This window comes from Sceloporus occidentalis, unplaced genomic scaffold (genome assembly GCF_023333645.1).
Source record: "Sceloporus occidentalis isolate IW3139 unplaced genomic scaffold, rSceOcc1.0.p SCAF_243, whole genome shotgun sequence".
NCBI classification, from domain to species: domain Eukaryota; kingdom Metazoa; phylum Chordata; class Lepidosauria; order Squamata; family Phrynosomatidae; genus Sceloporus; species Sceloporus occidentalis.
In genome coordinates this window covers 561,001-586,641 of record NW_028317223.1, presented here as the reverse complement: position 1 = coordinate 586,641, position 25,641 = coordinate 561,001, and the positions used below count along the sequence as shown (strand labels likewise).

General features: G+C 41.0%; 2 protein-coding genes across 2 annotated transcripts; one reads left to right on the top strand and one right to left on the bottom strand.

The window, feature by feature from the left end:
• Positions 1–370: 370 nt before the first annotated feature.
• Positions 371–7,119, bottom strand: LOC149276251 (large ribosomal subunit protein bL21m-like). Its single transcript, XM_089503817.1, has 7 exons — positions 7,047–7,119; positions 5,384–5,444; positions 4,828–4,913; positions 4,393–4,556; positions 3,628–3,680; positions 966–1,069; positions 371–435 (listed from the first exon to the last, which is right to left on the bottom strand). The coding sequence occupies exons 1-7, from the start codon at positions 7,117–7,119 to the stop codon at positions 371–373; spliced, it is 606 nt and encodes a 201-aa protein (XP_089359943.1).
• A 207-nt stretch (positions 7,120–7,326) lies between these two features.
• LOC149276250 (DNA-binding protein SMUBP-2-like) lies at positions 7,327–24,884 on the top strand. The gene is made up of 15 exons (XM_089503810.1): positions 7,327–7,397; positions 8,253–8,422; positions 9,030–9,222; positions 9,491–9,588; positions 9,846–10,009; positions 10,355–10,555; positions 11,519–11,666; positions 15,390–15,564; positions 16,054–16,236; positions 17,341–17,459; positions 17,861–17,955; positions 18,182–18,305; positions 21,322–22,161; positions 22,427–22,614; positions 24,696–24,884. The coding sequence occupies exons 1-15, from the start codon at positions 7,327–7,329 to the stop codon at positions 24,882–24,884; spliced, it is 2,958 nt and encodes a 985-aa protein (XP_089359936.1).
• The last annotated feature ends 757 nt before the right edge of the window (positions 24,885–25,641 follow it).

Genomic DNA, 25,641 nt, shown 5'->3' with positions numbered 1-25,641 from the left:
GATTCTACATTCGCCCCGTTCCCCAGCTCTCAGCTAAATGCCGAGGAGGAGATGTGTTCAGCCGGTCTGTTCTAGCTCTGTTTTGGGGAAAGCTGCGAGCAGGGGTCTTTTCGCATCCTTGGGCACACGTGTGGAAAGAGCCCCCCCATCGATTTTAATAGGAGCACTTTCCTGCCATTGATTGGCTGCTTCAAGTAGCCAATCATCGGCAAAAAATGGCCAGACCTCGGCTGCATATTCTTCATCAGATTCTATGGCAATGGACTTTTACAAAGAAGAGCACATGCATGGTGCTTTGATCATTTGTAGAAGAAATAGAAAGCAATATTTATTTTATTAACCATTATCATAAAGATACAATTTCTGACGCTCAGGATAAAGCAGGAGCAATTTCAATTGTGTTAATCCTCAAGACGGTCTGCGGATGCACAATCCCTGCAGAAACATGAAAAAAAAAAACAGGGTTTTATACACAAAAAGCAGGGATGTAAGGGTTCTGTTCTGATTAGACAAAACCAAGTAATTGGGCTTTCTACTAGATTAAATGAACCTGAGCAGATCTGTTATTTGGTTCTTTCTGCTGACGGTAGAATCACATAAAAAAATTTGAAAAAGCTTTTTGGTTTCTATAGCAACAACCAATCAGTGCCTGCCTTTCCCTTACAGCGACAATTAAGCCTTCCCTGAAAATATATGAACACGTCAATTTAGTGTTTGGGCATCTGTACTAGAAATGATGTCTTCTCAAGTTTAGGTTACAAAAATAAATAATATAATAAAAAAAAAAATATATATATATACACACACACACACACACACACATATATATATATATATATATATATATAGTGCCATCAATTAATGATGTCACCATACGGCAAATACACTTCTAGGGAGTAATATGGAAACGTTCTGCATGCGCCATTAAACGTTACTGTCAAAAAGTTATTCCTGTGGAAACGTACATCTTTTCCTCTGGTATCTGTGTCTTCTCCAGAACTTCATGTGAATCTTTGGGTAGGATTCGGTTTTCTCGATCACCGTAGCTTCAACTCGTACCAGGTCTTTCCTGCAATAAGCCACACAACAGATCATATGAAACACAGAATTGGACGGCAGATCAGACCCATTCATCTAGTCTGCCCATTCTAACCAGTCGTTGGTCTTGCCTTAGATTCAGGATAGCTTGATGCTTATTCCATGCATTTTTAAATTCCCTCACTGTATCAGCCTCTACCATTTCTGATAGGAGGCTGTTCCATTTATTTACCACCTCTCAGTAAAAGAAAACATCATTAAACTTGTATGAACAATAAACTGCTCGACATTCCTGGAGTGGAATGATTAATGGCTACGAATTAACAAACGTGTTATATTTATAATACTTCACTTGCTAAGAAACAACTGGTCAAGGAAAAAATGCAGGACACGAGGCTAAAAGCCTGAAAGCGGCTACAGCAGGTGGTAGAAGATGACATCCACGCTCTTCATCAACAAGGACTTGTGTAGCCCCCGGCCTGGCTAGCTGTTCCTGACCGTGTAGAGTATCATGGGATTGGCAAATCATCAACACTCTGAACAGTTGTGAGACCCCATGGAAAAATTATTGCTGTCAGTTATACTTAACGGGTCTTTTAAACAGAATCTCTTCACCGGCGTACAGAGGCCCTTTATCACGCCTGTGTTCCAATGGCCCTTTATCACTCCCATCACTCCTGGGTTCCAATGGCCTTTTATCACTCCCATCACTCCTGTGTTCTAATGGCCTTTTATCACTCCTGTGTTCCAATGGCCCTTTATCACTCCCATCACTCCTGGGTTCCAACGGCCTTTTATCACTCCCATCACTCCTGTGTTCCAATGGCCCTTTATCACTCCCATCACTCCTGTGTTCCAATGGCCCTTTATCACTCCCATCACTCCTGTGTTCCAATGGCCCTTTATCACTCCCATCACTCCTGGGTTCCAACGGCCTTTTATCACTCCCATCACTCCTGTGTTCCAATGGCCCTTTATCACTCCCATCACTCCTGGGTTCCAACGGCCTTTTATCACTCCCATCACTCCTGTGTTCCAATGGCCCTTTATCACTCCCATCACTCCTGTGTTCCAATGGCCCTTTATCACTCCCATCACTCCTGTGTTCCAATGGCCCTTTATCACTCCCATCACTCCTGGGTTCCAACGGCCTTTTATCACTCCCATCACTCCTGTGTTCCAATGGCCCTTTATCACTCCCATCACTCCTGTGTTCCAATGGCCCTTTATCACTCCCATCACTCCTGTGTTCCAATGGCCCTTTATCACTCCCATCACACCTGTGTTCCAATGGCCCTTTTACACACACATCACTCCTGTGTTCCAATGGCCCTTTATCACTCACATCACTCCTGCGTTCCAATGGCCCTTTATCACTCCCATCACACCTGTGTTCCAATGGCCCTTTATCACTCCCATCACTCCTGCGTTCCAATGGCCCTTTATCACTCCCATCACACCTGTGTTCCAATGGCACGTTGTGCTCGCTGATCCAAGTTCAAGTTTAAAAGGCTAATTGAAGCCAGGTGAACACAAGCGAATGGGAGTCTAGTCAGCCAACTAATTATCTCAATCCATCTAACAAATATGAGATTATGAGACATGGTGCATGTTCAACATTTTTCTACATATTAGTCTGCATCAGTCTGCCATAAATACTATTCCAAGTAGCTACAAATTCCCACAAACACGTTACCAAATTCCATCCTCCACGGCCGTGCAAACTTCAAATATTTTATTAGCCAAATACTCAACATTATTATAAACCAATTACCGTATATTTTTATTATATATGTTTATTTTCTTCTGGGTAACAGCTAAACCTGCGTTTAGCCAGACCACAATATTCCATTAACTGAATTCCAGGTCTTTGTTATGAACCGTTACGAGATTATAGTCTAAAAACTAACAAATGAAGGAAATAAATAGACTTTGTTCTGCCGATCCCCTCTCTCATTGCTCATATTCTTCTTTTTTTTGTTTTTTTTTTAATTCGCTTATTTAATAGCATATATTTATATAAAAAAAATAAGACACCAAACAAAAGCAACTGATTATTATGAAGAAGAGTAATAGCCACAGCCTTTGTCTTATGGCTTTCCTCTTCTAATCGCTCTCTCTTTCTGCAAAGCTTTTAAACTTTACTAAATCTCTCTTTTTTAAAGTTAAAACACCCTCTTTGACTTGTTCCCATACACATTACACCCATGAGGTCTTTCCTGTATTATTTCAATGGATTAACAACAGAGATTTAACACAAGTAAAACTGAGAGAACTACGCTGTTCATTCTAACGCTGTTCATTCTAACGCGGAGTGCAGAAGATTAAGGCTCGAACACTTGGATTCACACACATTCATGCTCTTTGTGATATCCTCCAGGAGTCTGGCAGGAGGCCAGTTCTTTGTATGTCCCAGAATAATCTGCTAATTGCAGGCTTTCTTTCAAAGCGTCACTGTAGGGGCACTTGTGAATTTGGTAAAGTTCCGGAATGAAAAACAAAAATGTCGCCATAATTCGACAGGCACATATGTTTAGAATAGCGTGGGAGAGCCCGAAGCGGAGCTCAGAGTGGCAATCCATATCTTACCCGAGGAGAGGCTTTCCGATGAGTGTAAAATTATCGCTGGCAACGAGCAGGACCTAAAAAAAGACCGGTTTTAGTCACACGATGGAGAAAGAAACAAAAATAAACTGGGAAGGGTGAACATTTTGCTCCAAACTTCTTAAAAGAGCAGTAAATAGATTTGAAGTTAAGCCTCTAAATCTCTTTTGTTTTCAAGTATAAAAAAAATGTACTTTTGTAAACTTATAAAAGTCGCTGCGCCACCTGCTCCACTTTTTCAAACAGCTGGCATGGACAGAAAGTTTGCATTGGAAAACGTATAATTTTTTTTAAAAAAAAATAAGTCCCGTAACGTTCCTTCATTGTATTTATTAGATCAAACCTTGACGGGTTGGCCCTGCTAAGGTTTGTTGTTGGAGCACAATTAGAAGGAACGCCATTTTTGAAGATTTATCTTTACATGGAAATCAGTAAAAAAATATAACATTGCAAAAGCTGCCAGAAAAGCCGCCTTTTAGCTTTTTTGTTTAGTTTTTTTAAAACTAAAAAAGTAATGGACCCGTGAAACCTCCAAAACGACAGCAGCAAAGACAGTTTCACGTTCTTGCATTTTACAGCTTGATTTTCACCCTTTCATCTTTAAAATGGGTTATCACAATTCGGTCTGTTATAGGCTACTTGGGGCCCTTTAAGAGTTAATACATCATTTTCTGTCTCTAAAATTCCCAGAACCCGTTCTGAGTTTTTACAATTAAAACTATTTCAGCCCCCCCCCCCCGGAAACCTTACCTTTTCTAGCCGGATTCTCTCTCCACACTCTGCGTCTACTGAGCAGTTAAGTAAAATCAGGTCTTCGTTGGTCACTTTCCATTGTCTACTTAAAAAGGAGATGACCGCGAATAGTCTGCCATATTGTCCTGCGGCTATGAGGTTATTTATGTTCTGTAAAAGCTCTGTAAAAATAAAACACAGACCGGCGAGTGCATATTATGTACAAAACAACGATGTCAAGTTCTCCAGCATCCTGAGCCTTTAACTGAGATTTCACAGCACTTTTATTTGCCAAAGCCGCATACCCATGCCATACCGTGCCAGGGTCCACTGAAAGCTGCCATGAAGAGATGAGCCCCGTTCCCAACTATACATGTCGGGACTTGGGGTTTGGGGTCTGGTCACCTAAGAACAGTAGAGTCATCAGACAGTGCATTTTGTTATCTATCCTACCTTTGTGGTGTTCTGCCTCTTCCACTGGATCTGGGAGTTTAGTTTCAGGCCAAGGCGGTTGAGTTAGCGACGTCTTCGGAAGGGAGCTGCGGAGGATAAGTAATATGCGAGTTATATGAACGCGAATGTCCAGTAAACAGCACAGGCACCAGAGCACTAATTTAAACCATATTAATGGTTAGTATTTCAGATAACCATGAAGTAATGTATAGTTCATGGCAAAACATCTTTGCCCATACATAGTACCAGGTAACAGTTTCCATGCATAGTACCAGGTAACATAGCTTCCATACATAGTAAGGAAATAACACAAAGAATAATTTATTTTAATCGCCTTGATCTATACTTTAATCTTGATTTATATACTTGATCTGAATTAGGGCAGTACAGTGCAGAGTTTGCTTTGGGCCACTATATGTCCAGTAATTCAACAGGAACCTTATAGAAGTTGACGCCATAAAAATACTTTATTCAGGGCCGACAGCCCTCATCTAGCTTCATGCGTAGAAAGTGCAGAGTTATTTTCAGAGGGTTTATTAGGATACCCAATACTTACCCCGTCTGTATGGAAGAATTCCGTAATCCCAGGTATTGGAGACCAGGCCGAGACAGCACGGCTATAACAAGAAAAGAGGCGTTAATACGACTAATCCAAATAAACATAATTCAGTCAAATGTATGAAGATCAAAATGATTATTTTTGATACGTTTCTTTCTTTAAATAGCGTTGTCATGTATTGTGATCGCTACAGTATATGTTGGTGCCTTATTTGAAAATTAGCTAATTGGCCAAGAGATTGAACTCCTTATAAACCCACCAATTCCTAGCATACGTCACGGCGCTATTAAAGGGACCCGCTACGCTACAAAATATAATGTGAAAATTAAAAAAATAGCGGATTTAATTATAAAACCCACTATATAGTATTTACAGAATTGTCTGAAATTCATTGTTTAAGTGAAGCTTTCTCTTAACACACAAAGTAACTATTTGGCAACAGGATCATTTAATGTGGGAAGGTCATTCACTAGAAATAGCCTCGAGTATCAGAAGTCTGGGGTATGAGGTTGCTGGAGAGCTATATTATCTCGTTCACACAAAGATATGGTGCTTTGCAGATATATATTTATATTTAATTCTGAAACCGGTACGGGCGTGCGGTTATCGCCTATTACAAGGAAGAAACGCACGCTGTCAGGATGTGTTACATGTAAACAGAAGCGTGTTGGTAAACCCTTCTCCCCGCCGGCTAATCAATCCTAAAACCGACCGATAAAGACTTCAGAACAGAAACGCGTTCTGGGGTCGCTGCCAAAACGGACGCAACTTTCCAACGACTCTGCTTGTGGAGTTCGTGATAACAAAGGTCTGGGTCCCTTCACTCGCGTGGTGGGCACTCATCGCGCTCTTACACATGGACTGAATGTTTGCTGCTCTTGCAAGCAGATGAAGTCACAGCCTGGCTTCCAAATACATCCTGAGCCCTGGCCTCTGTTTACATCACTGTCATGGGATCGTTTATTATTAACCATTGCATGTCAAAGAAAAACACACAGATATTTACAAACCAGCTCACCAGTTTCTCCTGCTATAAAGACTCAAACCTTAATCAGTCGTTGGTCTCGTCTGAGATTCCGGAGCCATATTCCTATCCCACGCATGTTTAAATCCCCCCACTGTATTACCCTCTACCACTTCTGCTGGGAGGCTGTTCCACTTCATTACCACCCTAAGTGAATTAAATTGAGGTAGGACGGGGCAGGGGACCCTGTCTATAGGACAGCATTGGGCCCGAGGATTTCCGATAGCAGACCTGTAACTAATACCCTTTATGTGCCTGAAACCTACTGAAAAATGTTTCTGTCATTGCCTGGACAATTATAATAAATCACATTATTATTATTATTGTTGTTGTCGTTGTTGTTGTTATTTTCATGGCTGTGGGACTTTCTCTCATACCCAGCAAACATTCTGAGCTCCTAGAAAGCTGGGGCATTTGGGCCCAGTGAGGGACTACTAGACAGGGCCACTAGGTAAGTATGACACTAGAGATACACGCTGCCCCAGCCAGTGTCTCCATTGCGGCAGCCTGTCACGCAGGACACAGTGTGTTCCCATCCCCGGAGCTCCTGACCCCACATGCTGTGAATGTCACCCAGGCAGGAGGCTATAGGTCACCCACACAGGCCGCCCTCCTACCCCCCGGATCCAGTCTCACCAGCTCCGGCAGCCCGGACACACTGCCCGGCCTGCAAACTACCCGCTAGACGGCCGCAAACTGCCAGCGCCATAGCTCCAAACCCCGGTCTCAGGCCGCTAGCGGCTCCGTACGGGAGATACACCGGTGCTTGGAAATATCCCTTCCGCACGGAAACACAAGCTGCGTGACACAAGGTTCCGACCTTAACAGGAAGTGCTAGTGACAGACCGCGGGCAGGGGGAGCCTCGCAGTTACATTATCGTATTAACAGGTTTATGTGCGGGGGCCACGGGGGCCAATGGACGAGTTTGTGAAAAAGCAACTGGAGCTTCTGGGAGAGGAGAGAGAGGCCGAGATCGAGCAATCGAGGTGCTGTCCGTTATTATTATTATTAATATTATTATCCATATTTTATACCACATTCAGTAGCAATATATAATGTGTCATAGTTGTCATCATTCCCGAATTTGTAGGGACAGTCCCCTGCCAGTACTTGCACAATGTCCCATTTGGTGTTACCCGGGTGTATTCATAAATCACATGAGGATGTCAGCATTTTATTTCCCCTATTTTACCCAAAGCCCCCCCCCCCACAGTGGCTAAAGTGGGACCCTTTTATTCTAGGTGGTGGGTCTAGGGGGCTTCACCAAGACTTTCTATGTGACTATTTATATACATAAGGCTTTAGGAAGAAGAATCATTTAGATTATTTACATTATTTTTTCTGTTTATAAACACACTATTGTTACTTTTAGGGCTGTGGAACCCTGCGATACCCCCATACCCAGCAAATATTCCCAAACATCAATAAATAATAATAACAATAATAATAATAATAGAGCCGTAGGGGAGGAAAGAGGACAGGGGATGTCATTACCATAGAGGAACACTTAGGATGAAGAAGACGCCGTGTTCCTGGCGTGTTTCGCCCTTGACATGTTCGTCAGAGGTGGGAGATCCCATTGAGGTGCTTCACCAAACACATTTACACGCATGTCTGTCCAAAACACGTTAAGCGAAGGGGTTCCAGCTCCATCTTTGTTGGTTCTCTTTCAGGGGTGTTTAATAAATCGCATTGAAGAGCTTTTATCATCCTGATGTAATTCCACCCCAGCGGTGTTCCTTATCTGCGCTAAGGTCCTCCTGTGTGTATAATAAAGAGGAAGAGCGTCTTACCGCCATTCAATGTCTGCACCATTCTAATTCTGTCTATTTCTTGTACAGAGCGTGGCAGGGAAGTGTTTCCTTAAAGGAGCTCCAGCGGAAAGGAGTTTGCCTTCTGAAGCTTCAGGTTGCCAGCCAAAGAACCGGCCTCTATGGACGTCTCCTCGTCACCTTCACCCCCAGGAAGTTTGACTCTGAAGCAGTCCTGCCGAGTAACAGCTTTTCGTCAGGTAGATCGCGCGCTCTCGTCGTGTTATCTCCCACTGCGGTCTCTAGAGGGAAAATAAGTTCGCATTCTAGAGGCCATATAGAAACTGGAGCAGTTCCAAGACAAAGTCCTAATTCGAGATTTGGATCGCTGGTTTCTATGGCGATTGCTGCAATCTGATGGGTTGTCCTAGAACGGCTCCATTCTTTTCATGATAAATGTGGGCTCCATCGACATACATAATTATCTAACATGATAATAGAATGCATAACACGAGTTATAAGGGTAACAGCGAGCACACTGGCCACAGAGCCTCTATATATGTATTTATGTACTAAGCATACCTGGGGATGTGCTGATTCTGAGACTTTATTTACCCTTAATAACCCATCGTGAAGATTCTACATGTGTTACCCAAATGGTTTTGATGCCGGCTCTCATGTGAACCTTGACTTGTCCTTATTTAAGCAAAAGCACCAATTCTTATAGAAGGTCTCCGGGGGCAAACCCTGAGTTCCTAGGTATGGTACTAGACTAGATCCACTTCTCCTTCTGTATCAGCATGTCTTAACGTGTGTTAATGTTATTGTCAGTTTAAATTGTCCATGTTCATAATTTTTTTTTTTTAGGTGACATTGTGGGGCTTTATGATTCAAACAGTCCCACTGAACCTCTTGCCACAGGGATAGTGGCCGGGGTCACACAGAAGACTATTAACGTGGCCTTCGACGATTCCAGTAATGACACGTTAATCTTGGGCACCGAATGTACGTACAGGCTACTCAAACTGGCAAATGATGTCACGTACAAGAGAATTAAAAGGTAACGACAACAAAATCACATAAAGCAAAACCAATTTCTGTTTATTCATGCACTGACTTTGCTTTTAAGAAAGTCCCGTCCCAAAAAAATCCGGGACTCTACTATGTTAACACAAATGCGAATGAATGATTCCCATGTATCAAGTAATTTGCATATAGCAAACAAGACGTGACCAATTAAACAATGCCTCTGCCCCGATGGGTTCTTTTATTGGCCATGTGCACGTTTGTCGGTGTTTTTACAGTGTTTTCATCATTTTGGTTTGTAGGGCTTTGACCACTTTGGGTCAGTACCATTCTGGACCTGCCTTTGACCTGATCAACGTCCTGTTCTGTTCTTCTGAGCCCAGTAGTTTTGTGCAGCCAAGTAAGTCCCACCACTAATTAGGTAGGTGATTCCTCCACAACAACATTATGTAATGGAATGTGGTAAAGAATTTAATTGCAAAATAGAAACATGACAGCAGATAATAAGACCATTCTGCCCGTTTTTCCTGCTGTAGAGACTCAACCCTTAATCAGTCATTGGTCTTGTCTCAGATTCAGGAGCCATTTGCCTATCCCGCGCATGTTTTACATTTCCTAGCATGTTCTTACATTCGCTGACGTTTCTTGTCCCGTCAGGAGCTTTGGAGTTTTGCAATCCGTCTTTGGACGATTCACAGAAAGAAGCCATAGCTTTTGCTCTTAGTCAGAGAGAAGTTGCTGTTGTCCACGGTCCTCCTGGGACTGGTAAAACCACCACAGTGGTAGAAATTATCCTCCAAGCTGTGAAGCAAGGGCTGAAGGTGAGCGTATCAATCGCCTCGCGGGACGTTCTGACTTATGAAAGTCTATGGAGAAACGGACTTTATTAGCATTGCAGTAAAGAACATGCTCAGTGTGGTATTTCAGGGAAAGTCACCCAAAATATCACATGACAACAATGGTGGCCTCCAGGTCTGCAGATAAAGGGAGTGAAAGCTACGTTACTGTATACAGCGCCAACCTACGTTACTGTATACAGCACTGTGTTTAATCTTAAAGGACAAATAATTCATTGTCTATGGGAATCCATCTTAATCTTCCTAAAATATCATCACGTATTTCTTTTATGCGCTTTGATTCTAACTTGAACTTCTTATCTTCCCAAGGTCCTCTGCTGCGCTCCTTCTAACGTGGCGGTAGACAATCTGGTAGAGCGCCTAGCGGTATATAAAGAAAAGATACTACGCCTGGGTCATCCTGCGCGGCTGCTGGAATCCCTACAACACCATTCTCTGGACGCTGTACTAGCGCGTAGCGATAATGCGCAAATTGTAGCTGATATCCGTAAAGACATCGACCAGACCTTTGTAAGTATAGAAGCTCAGTGAGATATTCTCTTGTACGTTGTCTTTATAGATTTTACTGCCTTTTTGTTGGGTGTAACGAATATTATTTTTTCCCTAACTTAGTTGACCATTATAGTTCTTGTTTACTTACCATTCCTTGCTGCTGCACATAAGCAGGTATATAGGCTTCCTACATCGTTGACAGCCACAGGTCTTTCTCTGTGGGCAGTGTTGATTTCCGCCGGAATACACCATAGAGAAACCCTACAGATGTCCTTTCAGCTCATCATTTTAGTAGTCATCCATGGGACTGGGGCATCAGAGAAGAAAGTATAGCAGCAAGAAGTATCAGGAATGCTATGTACAGAACAAACAAGAGATTTTACCTTTGGAAGGAAAAAAAAAATCAGCTTCACTTAATTAGAATAAGTAATATGGCCTTGGTTCCTTTAAAATTTACATTTTTTGTTTGAATAGTATGAGGATTTGTTGGTTTTGAACATTCCGGCTTCTTAAAGTTTCTTTGACTTGTCAGCCAGATCGGATTTGTAATGAAGTCTTACAACGCCTCGGAGTTGTTGGCCTAGGGTCTATCTATCCTCTTTTTGTTTTCTTCTTCAGATGGATAACGGGAAGTGTAGTTACTTCTACACCTATTGCTTCGTTTAATGCTCTGGCATTTAAAAATGATCAGTTGGGATCAACTGATCTCTCAGTATATAACACAATCTAATATTGAAGGGTAACACATAAATGTGGACCTGCCTTTAAAATGTTCTACAGATGTTTGACCACGTAGAGAAAGGAGAATACGTTGAGTGTTTGGCACAGAATCTTTAGAAACTAGTGGAATGTTTCTGCTGATTAGTCCACTTTTTGCACATTTCACCCAAATCGCTGTTTTTTTCAAATAACTGCCATTGTGAACGGAATCATGTCATCGGCGGCAGATAAAACACATTTTCCTTTTGATGTTTTCCTAAGGCAAAAATGAAAAAGCTACAGCGGAAGGATGAGAAGAGCAATTTTAAAACAGAAATTAAAGCTCTCCGAAAAGAGCTGAAGAGTAGAGAAGAAGCTGCGATGATAGAGACACTAAAAAAAGCCAACGTAATCCTGGCCACCAATACAGGTCAGGGAAATGCTGCTTAGTAGACCGTTTATTCACATTATTCCCGTTATCTGTTGGAGATCTCTGTCTCCGGGGTCCATTGCTGAGTTCCAAGCTGGATGATTCTCGTACCTTTTGGGACAAATTATTATCAGAAACCAAGCCAATGGCACTGATCTTTCTTCCCATTGATGAGACTGCTACAGAATATAAAACCTATTTTCAGAGAAAAAAAGAGGGATTGGGGAGCGCAATCTAAGTGTCCGTTTACTTAAATAGACTAATCCCACCGGAACTAAATCATGTGAGTGCAACAAGGGAGGCAAACTCCACGATTTACCCAGTTATAGAATAAAAAGGGCTCAGCGCATATCTAGATAGGGTCAAGTTATAAATACTTCCCAACAATATTTGTCTGGTTGCACTGGTATCTGAAAAATATACAAAAGCGAACAAAGAACCATTTATGGTGATTTACGTTAGTATGGAATTAATATATAGTGTATAAGAAAGACTCTCAGCAATAACTGCCCCTGTACGTGGGCACCGGACAACCCTCTCTGATATTTGTAATATATGATATTTCAACCTGCGGCCCTCCAGCTGCTGCAGGACTACATCTCTCATACTCCTCAGCCAGCCCCTTAGCTGAAAGAGCATTATGGGAGATGTAGTCCTGCAGCAGCTGGAGGGCAGCAGGTTGGACACCCCTGTCATATAATATATATATATATCTGTCTTACATGTAAAAAGCATCTCGGCGTGTAGAGGTATTAGTGCAACCAGAAGAATATTGTTGGGGATATTGTTACCCTTGAAGTCCATTACGGACTTCAAGGGTAACAAGAAGTAATTTTATAAGCAGACAGCCAGTTCCCATTTTTTCAATAACTGAGTTAAATTCCTGTATTATTGTGGTAGTCGGGGGCAAATTCTGTGCTGCTAACGGCAAAGTCCCTAGAAGTTCGCACCAACGTTACTCAATACTCAGTGAGTCCCGAATAACTCAATGAGGATATGGTTAGGAGGAAGACTTTAATTGGCCAATTCCGATCAAGCCTTTGACCTGACCCCGGCTGGGTCTGAGATACTGAGGAACCCATCAAGTTATTTTGAAGAGTTGAAAATTGTCTGGTTGCCCCAAAGATCAGTCAACCGTAGAAATCTTCCTTCAGGATAACAACACTGGATATAGCGAGCAGTTGGGCATTTGACCGTAAGCTTTTTACACATGACTAATACCGCCGACACACGGCCGTGGACTTGTTTTGGCTCCACATCCAGAGCTCTGTAAATATAACCCTCGCAAACAGATTGTCTAATGATCTCCAAATTCTGGCCACGCTCCCGATTTTGCATCATTACCATTTGAGAAGTAGCTCTTCATGCTAATTAACGACTAGGGCTGCAACAACTAATCGATAAAATCGATAATAATCGATAATGAAATTCGTTGCCGACGAATTTCATTATCGATTAGTTGAATCGATTATTATCGATTATAAAATGAGGGTTTTTTCAGAGCAAACGCTCTGAAAAATACCCCTCATTATATAATCCGTTTAGTCTGACTCACAGCAGCAGCTCCTACTTACCAGCCCCTCCCTGTAATCACTGTGACAACTGGCCCCGCCCCCTTCCTTCTCCCAGAAGGCCAGAACCACATGGCTGTGACACTCATCTAACTGTAAGTATAAAATTAATATTTGGGCTGCTGAAAGTTAGGGTAAGTGGGAGTTAATTTAGGGGCAGTTATGGTTAATGGGGTGTTTAGGGTTAATTTAGGGGAAGTTATGGTTAATGGGGTGTTTAGGGGCAGCTATGGTTAATGGGGTGTTTAGGGTTAATTTAGGAGCAGCTGTGGTTAATGGGGTGTTTGGGGTTAATTTGAGGCAGTTGTGGTTAATGGTATGTTTAAGGTTAATTTAGGGGCTGTTGTGGTTGACAGGGTCTTTAGGGTTAATTTAGGGGATGCTGTGGTTAATGGGGTGTTTAGGGTTAATTTAGGGGCAGTTATGGTTAATGGGGTGTTTAGGGTTAATTTAGGGGCAGTTATGGTTAATGGGGTGTTTAGGGTTAATTTAGGGTAGTTGTTTTGATGGGGTATTTAGAGTTAATTTAGGGGTAGTTATGGTTAATGGGGTGTTTAGGGTTAATTTAATGATGAGGACTGAGGGTTAATTTGATTAATTTAATAAAGTTAACTTAAGGTGCAGTTAGAGATAAAGGGGGGCCAAACTAAGGGGAATCTAAATCCTGGGGCAGTGAAGATTAACCCAGTACTTATTTAAAAAAGTATGATGTCAGTGTGATGTGAACGGGTCTGTGACTCTATGAGGGCACCATGAGATATCTGGGGGGTATAAGGCATATCAGGGGAGGACGGAGAGACATATCCGGGGGTATAAGGCATATACGGTATATAAGGCATATGTGGGGAGGGCAGTGTGGCATGTCTGGGGAGGACGGAGTGGTGTATCAGGGTGTATAAGGCATATCTGGGGCCACAGTGGCATATCTGGGGGTAGACTGGAGTGGCATATGTGGGGAGGGCAGCGTGGCATGTCTGGGAGGTAGTGTGGCATGTCTGGGGAGGATGGAGTGGTGTATCAGGGGGTATAAGGCGTATCAGGCACAGTGGCATATGTGGGGGTGGAGTGGCATATGTGGGAGGCAGCGTGCAGTGGCATATGTGGGATGCAGCGTGGAATGGCATATGTGGGAGGCAGCGTGGAGTGGCATATGTGGGAGGCAGCGTGGAATGGTATATGTGGGAGGCAGCGTGGAGTGGCATATGTGGGAGGCAGCGTGGAATGGTATATGTGGGAGGCAGCGTAGCATATGTGGGAGGCAGAGTGGAGTGGCATATGTGGGAGGCAGCGTGGAGTGGCATATGTGGGAGGCAGCGTGGAGTGGCATATGTGGGAGGCAGCGTGGAGTGGCATATGTGGGAGGCAGCGTGGAGTGGCATATGTGGGAGGCAGCGTGGAGTGGTATATGTGGGGGGCAGCGTGGAGTGGAATATGTGGGAGGCAGCGTGGAGTGGCATATGTGGGAGGCAGCGTGGAGTGGCATATGTGGGAGGCAGCGTGGAGTGGCATATGTGGGAGGCAGCGTGGAGTGGTATATGTGGGGGGCAGCGTGGAGTGGCATATGTGGGAGGCAGCGTGGAGTGGAATATGTGGGAGGCAGCGTGGAGTGGCATATGTGGGAGGCAGCGTGGAGTGGCATATGTGGGAGGCAGCGTGGAGTGGTATATGTGGGAGGCAGCGTGGAGTGGTATATGTGGGGGGCAGCGTGGAGTGGAATATGTGGGAGGCAGCGTGGAGTGGCATATGTGGGAGGCAGCGTGGAGTGGCATATGTGGGAGGCAGCGTGGAGTGGCATATGTGGGAGGCAGCGTGGAGTGGTATATGTGGGAGGCAGCGTGGCAAGCCTGGGCTCAAACGTGCATAAATTGGGGGGGGCTGGTTGGGAAATAAAGACAAGAAATGTATTTTATCAAAGTTTTTTTTTATTCTGATGTTTGTATTTAACAATTTGTTTATTAAATTATTTTAAATAAATGAAAAATTTACATTCATTTTTTTATCCGATTAATCGATTAATCGAAAAAATAATCGGCCAACTAATCGATTATGAAAATAATCGTTAGTTGCAGCCCTATTAACGACGATTGTTAATTCTGGAATGACAACCTTGTAAGATCGTCGACCTGCTTCCAAAACGGTTCTTTTTTTCCAGGTTCCTCGTTAGACGGGCCTCTGAAATTGCTTCCCGATAATTACTTTGACCTGGTGGTAATTGATGAATGTGCCCAAGCGCTGGAAGCCAGCTGCTGGATCTCGTTGCTGCAGACCAAAAAGTGTATCTTGGCCGGTGATCACAAACAATTACCCCCCACAATCATATCTCACAAGTAAGAGTCAAGGAGGGTCCATGGGTTGGACGTCTTCCTTGTTATATTTTTCAGATGTGGTTCCTCTCCGTATCAGATGCTGTTAGTAAAACTCCCATCACACTCTGCTAGTCTGGTGTACGAGCCCATAGTCTGGATAAGAAAGCTGAAATTATGTGTTAACAAATATGGATGTTTGCTCCTGGAATGATCGCACACCCTCCCTTTGTCTTGGCACTGCCAAAAAATTAACCCCTTGCCCAGGGGTTAATTTCTGCTAATGGCTATGTCTCCACTTGTTTGGGCAAACTGCAGAATCCAAAGGACAGGTAGACAATCTTACAGCTTGATTTCAAGTTTGAAAGACTTTAGAAGGTCTTGAAAGCTTATGCGACTCTACGTCTTATTCTGTAAGTAAGGGAGGCGTCCCTGGCTTCTTCACATTAAACTTCTAGCTTGTAAGATTTAGTGTTTTATTCCATTTTCCTGTCTGTTTAACCCTTTGCACAGGGCTGCAGCCGACGGTCTGTCTTTAAGTTTGATGGAGCGGCTGATTGTGAAGTACGGAGATGCGGTAGTGAGGATGCTAACCGTCCAGTACCGGATGAATCAGTCCATAATGCGGTGGGCTTCCAGTGAAATGTACGGGGGGCGATTAACTGCACATTCTTCTGTTGCACACCATTTGCTCAAGTAAGTCAGATGCATATTAATGGATACTTTGGGGAGACCCCCACCCCCCGTATTTAAATTCATTAGTAATGCTTCTTCTTATAAAATAGCCTTGGGCCTTATTGCTTACTACTTAATAATTTATAGTGCCAGGTATCATTTAATCACAGCAGGGGTCTCCAACTTTATAACACAATGACTTAAAAGAAAGAAAATCTAATTAATTGAAAAAGATGAAAATGTACCTACTGAATGTTTCAGTGCTGCAATCTAAAATTGGTAATCCGTCCTCAACCAACCATTACACTTCAACCAACACTTCCCTATTAGACGTCCCTTCTCCTTACCATAGGTAGTGTTGTTACGAAGCAGAAAAGGCATGGGGCAAATATGATGCCTTGAAAAAAACTTTATATATATATATATATATATATATGTTTGTCTGTCCTTGTCATCAATGAGACAGAATGCTGCCCTTCTGGACTCCAGAATCTTAATCTTATAGTGCTTTGTAAAGGTATTAATATCTGACCATACAGCTGGGGGGGAAGCTCCTGCACCCACGCTCATCCATTGTGATGTTAGTGATGGGATCTTGCAATCTAGTCCAGTGGTAGCCTGGTAGTCCAGTGGTAGTGTGTACCAGACAATAAATCCTTGGATATTCAGCCACTTTATAGACTGCATTGGTCTCTCATACATATTACCATGCCTGGCAAAATATCACTATGGATTAAGAATTATGATAAACTCCCTACTCCATCCTGGATTATATGGAAAAAAACTGAAATGTTCTACTTGACAATTGCATGTACTTTACATTATCACAGCGCCTTGGACTAATGACAGTATCCAGCCGTGTGTATCTATAAATGTGTGGACAAATATATCACCTAAATTAGATTTTTTTTATGTTGCGGAGTCAGATTCCATCTTTAATTTAACTCACAGTATGGTTGGCTCATTGTCATTCCAACTCAGCCTTGATACTGCTGGCTTTTACGCTCAGGGCCTGGTAGGTGTCCTCTCGAGTGTAGTTTGCGGGTCAAAAGGATACTGTGGTGGACCGCGTGAAGACTAGAGAGGAAGGGGTGATTTATAGACAAATGTGTTCTGCCGTGCTAGGGACCTGCCAGGAGTGTCATTAACAGAGGAGACGAGCATCCCGCTGCTTCTGATTGATACGGCGCATTGTGGTCTGTTTGAAATTGATGTGGAAGACGAGCAATCTAAAGGGAATCCAGGTAGGACAGTCACGTTCTGAAAGTTGGTCACCCAAGGCGGTATCAGCAGTTATTCACGGCATTCACAGATCTGAGTGACCTAGGACCTGCAGCATGTTGCCATAAAGCAAGGCTGAGGCTCAAGGATGGGGCAACGGGGACTGGTTAAACCTGTATGAATGATAAAAATGCAGATCTATGTATCATCGCAGGGTAAAAAGTGGCAAGGCCTTATCGTTCTGCTCCCATCTGTGTTAATTAGACATTACTAAACTAGTTTTTAAGCCTTATGGACTTCCATGTAGATTAACTCATTAATGCTCAAACACCAGTTTATTTGCAGTTTACACGTAGTTACCGATGCATGGAGATTTCCGATCAAATCTAATTTCTATGTCCTAATACTCTGTTTCTTTGCCCAGGTGAAGTCCGTCTGGTGGATTTGCACATACAGGCTCTCACGGCGGCAGGCGTGAAACCGCGTGATATTGCAGTTATAGCCCCGTATAACCTGCAGGTAATGTGCTACACGTATGTCATGGTATATATATATATATATATATATATATATATATAATATATACTGGGAGCTTAACTATTTACACTGTTTAATAGTATGTGTATTGCATACATTGTGCTAACAGGGTAAATAATTTGTCCTGTTAGCCCCTATAATGTTTGGAAGGGTAAAGTTATACTTTTAATTAGTAAAAATTGTTAGTAAAACTCGTGGTCTGTTTCAGGTGGATATGTTAAGGCAGTGTCTCCGTCAGAGGTATCCGGACCTAGAAATCAAATCTGTGGATGGCTTTCAAGGAAGGGAAAAAGAAGCTGTTGTATTATCTCTTGTGAGATCAAACGCTAAAGGTAGATAAGTGTGACTTAAATGTGAGCCGAAGACTAATCTCTCTCTCTACCCCGGGAAGAACAGATTGACGTATAGTCGCACCTCTCTGTTCTCTCGAATGAAACAATTAAATTCAGTCCGTAGAAGGTGAAGAATTCACACTGTATGTTTTTGTTCATTGATATAACAGCAAAAACTGTAACAATATTCTATTTTGTTGAATTATATTTTTAATGCAACATTGTGTTCATGTGGTTAGCAGTGTGTGCTGTTCACTCCCGCATACAATGCAGTTCAAAAGTTTGGGGTCACTTAGAAATGTCCTTTTCATTTTGTCCATTAAAATAACATGAAGTGGATCAAAAATCCAGCGCAGGCTGGGTTAATGTTGTAAATGACTATTGTAGCTGGAAACGGCTGATTTTTAATGGAATCTCTTCATAGGCGCACAGAGGCCTTTATCACTCCCATCACTCCTGTGTTCCAATGGCCCTTTATCACTCCCATCACTCCTGTGTTCCAATGGCCCTTTATCACTCCCATCACTCCTGTGTTCCAATGGCCCTTTATCACTCCCATCACTCCTGTGTTCCAATGGTGTGTACGCTGATCCAAGTTTAAGTTGAAAAGGCTAATTGATCGTTAGGAAACCCTTTTGCAATTATGTTACAGACAGAAATGTCCTTGTTTTCCATGAAAACAGCTCAGTGACCCCAACGTTTGAATGGTATTGAAGCATATTATCCCTGACCCTCTTATGCTATTTATCTTCTAGACAAAGACCGTATCTTGCTGCACTCTGTTAATCACCCTGGGAGGGGCATTTGATATATAAAAAGTCAGTGGGGAAAGGCCATAATAAAAGGACTATGCTTATTGTTATAACAGGGGGGGGACTTTCCGTTCCTGGATACCAAAGTGTATTTAATACTTTAATTGTAACTCCTCCAAGTGTCTTTGCCCCATCTCTTGTTCTGAAGCTTTTTTTCCTCTGTAATGTTCTGATCGCGTCGCGCAGGTTTTTAGCATCCTCCTTCTTGGCTGGGGAGAATTTAGAAGATCTTTGGTATTTTTCCAAAGCTCGATTTGAAATGCTGCATGACTTTCTCTAAAAGAGAGCAGGAGCTATACACAGAATGAGAACTCTTACGGGTAATAACTCATGGGGAGGAAAATGAGCTGATTCAGCAAAACAAACTTTACATGCTGAATTACCATTCTAATGATATATTAAACACTGGATCCATATCTATTCATTTCAAAAACAGTGTATGAGAATGATCTCGGCCTAAATACTTCCGTCTGAGCCATTCCACTGAATTTAACCCTTTTTTCGCTAAACACAGCATTCCTAGTCCAACCAAATGTCCGGAAATAATTCTTTAATGATGTCAAATCACCGTCACATTCTTTTATTATAAGGAAATTGATTAATTACGACTGTAGACCATCTTTTGTTTCTAAATCAGTGAAATGATTTTGGCAGAGCCAGCATTATCCGATCAATTTCATGTCCCGTAGAACTTTCCCTTCTCTTAACCCCAGCCTTAAAGAGGCTGCCTGAACCGATCAGCAACGATCAGTAACTTAACTTTATAGGGGGTAATATCTTGCTGAGTCAAAAGGAAGATGATACTTGATGACACATTACAGGGGTATATAATGGGTATATATTGCTTATATTACAGGTAAACACCACTATCTTGTGTTATTTTTTTATAGAACAGTATCATTCAGAAAAAGTGGCTATTTTTAGTATGGGATTTTTAGACTCCCTAAATAAACTAATCTTCTGACGGTTTCAGGAACTTTAGTCGACAAAGAGCGAGTTTCATCGGTTAGATATTCCTTTACAAGATGCAAGAAAGTGCCTTGCTTGTAGAAGGATCTCGTGTTAGGGAGCGCGTCCTCTCAGGCACATTGTTTTCTGAAAGGGTTAACCGCTGAGATTTAATTACACTGATTGCAGCCGACGAAACCCTGTTCCTTCGTGGATTGTGAAAATTAAAAACCTCTTTTTTTTAGCGGTGAAATTATAGCGTGCAGAGCTGCGTAATCCTCATGGGCTTCTCGTTCAAGTGACTGAGTATGAAGCAGTCTATTAGCGAACCCACACACGCCTTTGTGCATTTATTACCGTTAATTACAAGTGTTCCGCGCGTTTAATGTATTAGTGCCATGTTTTCAAACAAGGGATAACGGCATTTTTTATACTGTCATGGAATCTGAAAGAAGTAGGGTCAATTTGCTCATAAAAGAAAGGAAGGCGGTAAACTTGAGGTTCCTCTGTACTATATGTGGCGTGCACAAACGTAATAAATTATGTTAATATACAGGCATAATTTATTTGCATTCTGGCCAAATTTAATTCAGAATATCAGAAGCAAGGGGGAAGTATTTTCCGTTACAGTCGCTCTGGCGAGCACTTCCTGTGCATACTTGCTGTAACATTTTACATAGATATTTGTGAATATTGTGGCTCAGTATCTGTTTTTTTTTATATACGAGGAATGTGTACACCAGCCACATTGTATCTTTCGATCCTCCTCTTAATGGGCTTTTTAAATCTGCGTTTCCCTTTGACCTGGGCTAATGTGCGGCTAACCGGACTGGCCTGTTTATCAAGTCTGTGCGCCGCATATGTTTTATTGCTTGGTGAATTTCTCTGGCTGATGAGCTTTGCAGATTGTTTATTTACTAATTTAAGAATTTATCTTTTTTTTTTTTTTTTGTTTAAAATCCATAATTGATCAAATAATATTTTCTATTTGTCTCCTGTTCTACCTTCGAAAAGTGTCTTACGTGTGTTTCTATTGGCTACCAGGTCACTCAGGAGTCACATTAGCCAATCAAAAGCTCGCTCCTCCATATTCAGGATATTCCTTAATAATAATAATAATTTAGGTAGAGAATTGGGTACAGATCCTTACTAATGTATACTAAACATTTATAATTTTTTTATTTTTTTTTACGTAACAGGCAAACTTTTGTAAGGCTTTTCATAAAAAAATGTTGATTTTGTCGTTTGCTTTACAGGCGAAGTGGGATTTCTGGCCGAAGACAGAAGGTTGAACGTGGCCATTACCCGTGCGCGCCGCCACGTTGCTGTTATATGCGATACCCATACCGTTAGCAGCCACAAGTTTCTTAAAGGTATGGTGGATTACTTCAACCAACACGGAGAAGTCAGAACCGCCTTTGAATACCTTGAGGACGTTGTACCCGAAAAATATTCCCAAGAAAATGGAAATGTCCGCAAGCAAGAAACCGAAGCCAAGAAAGCCCCCGGTACGAAGAGTAAGGGGCCGGCTAACGAGAAAAAGGAAAGGAATATTAACAAAAGCAGTAAGCCAAGGGACAAAGCGAAGCGGGAAAACTCCAAGGAGAGCTTTCCGCACAATGAGGAATCGGAGGTAAGCACTGAAAACGGTTCCAATGAAGACAGTCTGCGAAAAACGATTGAAGATTTTATGAAGGACCCTCATAAGATGCACTTGGCTTTCCCTTCAAGCCTCACATCGCATGATAGATTATTGGTCCATCAGATAGCAGAAGAATGGGGCTTACAGCATGTGAGCGTGGGAGACGGCAAGGAAAGATGTATTTCGGTTGCCAAAACCAAAGTCGTTTCGGAAGATGCGGTATCTCCGAAAATGGATGACACGAGTCCCCAGAAAGATTTTCAATTACCCGAATCGGAAAAGGCAAAGAGTGACCGGGAGATAAGCCGCGGCGCAGCCTCGCGTAACATTGACCTGAAAGCCCTGCACGCGGAAAGAATGCAACGGGAGAAGCAAAGGCTTGAAGACCAAAACCGAAAGAGACAAGAGGGCGCTGCTCAAAAACCCTCGGAGAAGAAGAAATCCAACGCAAACAGTGAGTAAATTAATTATCGCTCCGTTAGGTTCTTAGTAGGTCTGGCAACTGCTAACACTGACTGCTTTCCCGGACCATTAAAGAAAGTCACGTCATTGGTTTTTCTTGCATTGATTGGTGAGCCTCACGGGATGTTTCTACAGAAGGGCCTTGCTTAGATGTTCGTATATAGCGGGCGTCCATGCCAAAATAAATGGCTTTAGTATATAAGCATGTATAAAATATATATATATATCGCAAAATATATATTTTTTGTGATTTACAGGTAAAACCGGCGCTGTTTCCACAGCTATCGGTGGCGACGACACCGCAGGATTTGATGCATTAATCGCTGCCACAGTGAAGGCAGACAAGACGTGTGGCTTTAGTACATGTAAAGCGAGCGTCGTCACGGTGGGAGATTTCTGTGTACACTGCAACAAACGCTTCTGCCTCAGTCACCATATTCCAGAGGTAAGCACTGTTAGCAATTACTGTGTGTAATATACATTTTATATATATATATATAATATACAGTTTATATATATATATGATATACAGTTTATATATATATATTATATAGTGTAAATAAGCTAAAAGATCAGAGCATTTCAAGTACATGAATATACATGGTTTAGTAGGGTCCCTTTAAGTATCCGACATAAAAAGCTGTAGCTGTTTTCTTTTTATATAATATACAGTTTATATATATATAATATACAGTTTATATATATATATATATATATATATATATATATATATGATATACAGTTTGTTTATATATATATATGATATACAGTTTATATGATATACAGTTTGTTTATATATATATATATATATGATATACAGTTTGTTTATATATATATATATGATATACAGTTTATATATATATATATTATATAGTGTAAATAAGCTAAAAGATTAGAGCATTTCAAGTACATGAATATACATGGTTTAGTAGGGTCCCTTTAAGTATCCGACATAAAAAGCTGTAGCTGTTTTCTTTTTATATAATATGCAGTTTATATATATATAATATACAGTTTATATATATATATATATATATATATATATATATATATGATATACAGTTTGTTTATATATATATATATATATATGATATACAGTTTATATATATATAATATACAGTTTATATATATATATATATGATATACAGTTTGTTTATATATATATATATATGATATACAGTTTTTTTATATATATATATATGATATACAGTTTATATATATATATATATATGATATACAGTTTGTTTATATATATATATATATATGATATACAGTTTGTTTATATATATATATATATGATATACAGTTTATATATATATATGATATACAGTTTATATATATATATATGATATACAGTTTATATATATATATATATATATATATATATATATGATATACAGTTTGTGTATATATATATATATATATATATATAATATACAGTTTATATATATATATGATATACAGTTTATATATATATATTATATAGTGTAAATAAGCTAAAAGATTAGAGCATTTCAAGTACATGAATATACATGGTTTAGTAGGGTCCCTTTAAGTATCCAACATAAAAAACTGTAGCTGTTTTCTTTTTTAATCTCTTCCCGGGGAGACTTATCTCACATGAGATAAAGTTGTTTTATAAACCTAGACCCCAGATCTAGAACGGTGGCGAATCGAATCCTCGTGTTCCCGAAGCAGGAAATAAACCAGAATAATAATAACTGTTCAGCGCTTCTCATAAAGCCGAGTAGGAATTAATTTCCTTTGGAGCATTTTCCTAATAAAAGCAATGTCTATTTAAAATGGAATTTATTACCGGTGTAATAACTTTTAGAGATTTATAGGCACCCGGTGATTCAACGCTATCCTTTCGCATTCAATTATTTTGTTATTGCAGTTATAGGGAAGATCAGCGTCGCCATCCCATTTCTGTTCAGGCCACGTCTGTGTCTTACGGTGCCTTCATATATCATTAAAGCCTTCTGCAAACAGCCAGCAGGCGATCCGCGAGCCGAGCTATGATTATTATTTGTTTTGGTGGGGGTGGCACGGAATCCGAGAAACATCCATTACAGTGGATCTGTTACTTTTCCCCCAAATCTAAGTGTTTTACCTTTCTGTACGCTAAATACACCTACGTAATGGTGATTAGCAATTAAAATAAACAATGTATACATAAAAAAAACCCCAAAAAACACATTTTTGGATTCGTAGAATTATACCCTCCGTTATGTCTCCTCTATTTTTAAAGGGACGTTCCAGCCGTTATGAGCCCTTTAATACTGCAGGGTCCCTTTAAATTTCCGTGGTGTTCCTTTTGCAAATGCATGGAGGGATTTCGCAGAATACCCCCCATATGCATTTGTCCCTTTGGGAGCCCCCAATTATTTTGGATGCAGAAGATGGGTTCGGCAAACGCATCTCCTTCATGTGATATACTTATAGCACCAGCGCTCGTTTAGCGAACCCTGCGGACGGGGGTCTACTCATAGCGTTATAACAAACTTTACGTATAATATTTTTCAGGTTCATGGATGTGGGGAAAAGGCCAAAGCCAACGCGCGGACAAGGATCAGCCGGGAAGGAATTATTTATGCAGGAAGCGGGCATAAAGACCACTCGTTGGATCCAACAAAAAAGGCTCACTTGCAGAGGAAATTGGACAAGAAAATAAATGAATTAACAAATCAGAGAAAAACTAAAAAGGACAAATAAATGATCGTTACTCAATAAAGTATTTGTCAGAGAAGACCTAAAATTAAGGAATAATAAATTATTTTCACATAATAAATATTTAACCATGAGATTTTACTTAAAACGGTTTTGCTCAGTTTTATTTTACAATGTCCAAGGGTGGTTTGCGGTCTGTGACTGAGAAAAGCCAGTTCTTGCGCTACGACGTGGTCACCAGGGCCGGCTACTAGTCTTAAAACACGCATTCATGCAAGAGACATATGGCTCCAGAATGTGAGACAAGACCCCCACTGATTAAGGTCTTTACAGCAGGAAAAATGGGCGAAGAGACCGCTCAAAGCACTTATGTTGTCCTACTGTATAGACAGTTCCCTGGGGTTCTATGTGATCTATAGGAGCCACATAAAAGTATGAAAGGGAGACAGAGACCAGTTACTTGTGTCCGGATAACGTTACATATTTATTAAATAAATATCAGCATATGAACTGCATTAAATAATTCACGTATTGTATTCTGAGAGATGTGATCCATTCCCACTGGAAAAGTATATGTCAAAAAAAAATGGCAGATCCATTATATGTTCATACAAATGATCTTTTGGCGAGGCATTATAACGTACGCAACACAGACACATATTACTTAGTATTACGTTTTATTAAAATTCCAAAAAAAAAATACATTATTTTTTCATAAGGTAAACATAAAATGTAAGCATGTATTTGTAACGAGAAAACTCCAATTTCCATTGAAGAGATTATTGCACGTATTCATAAACGG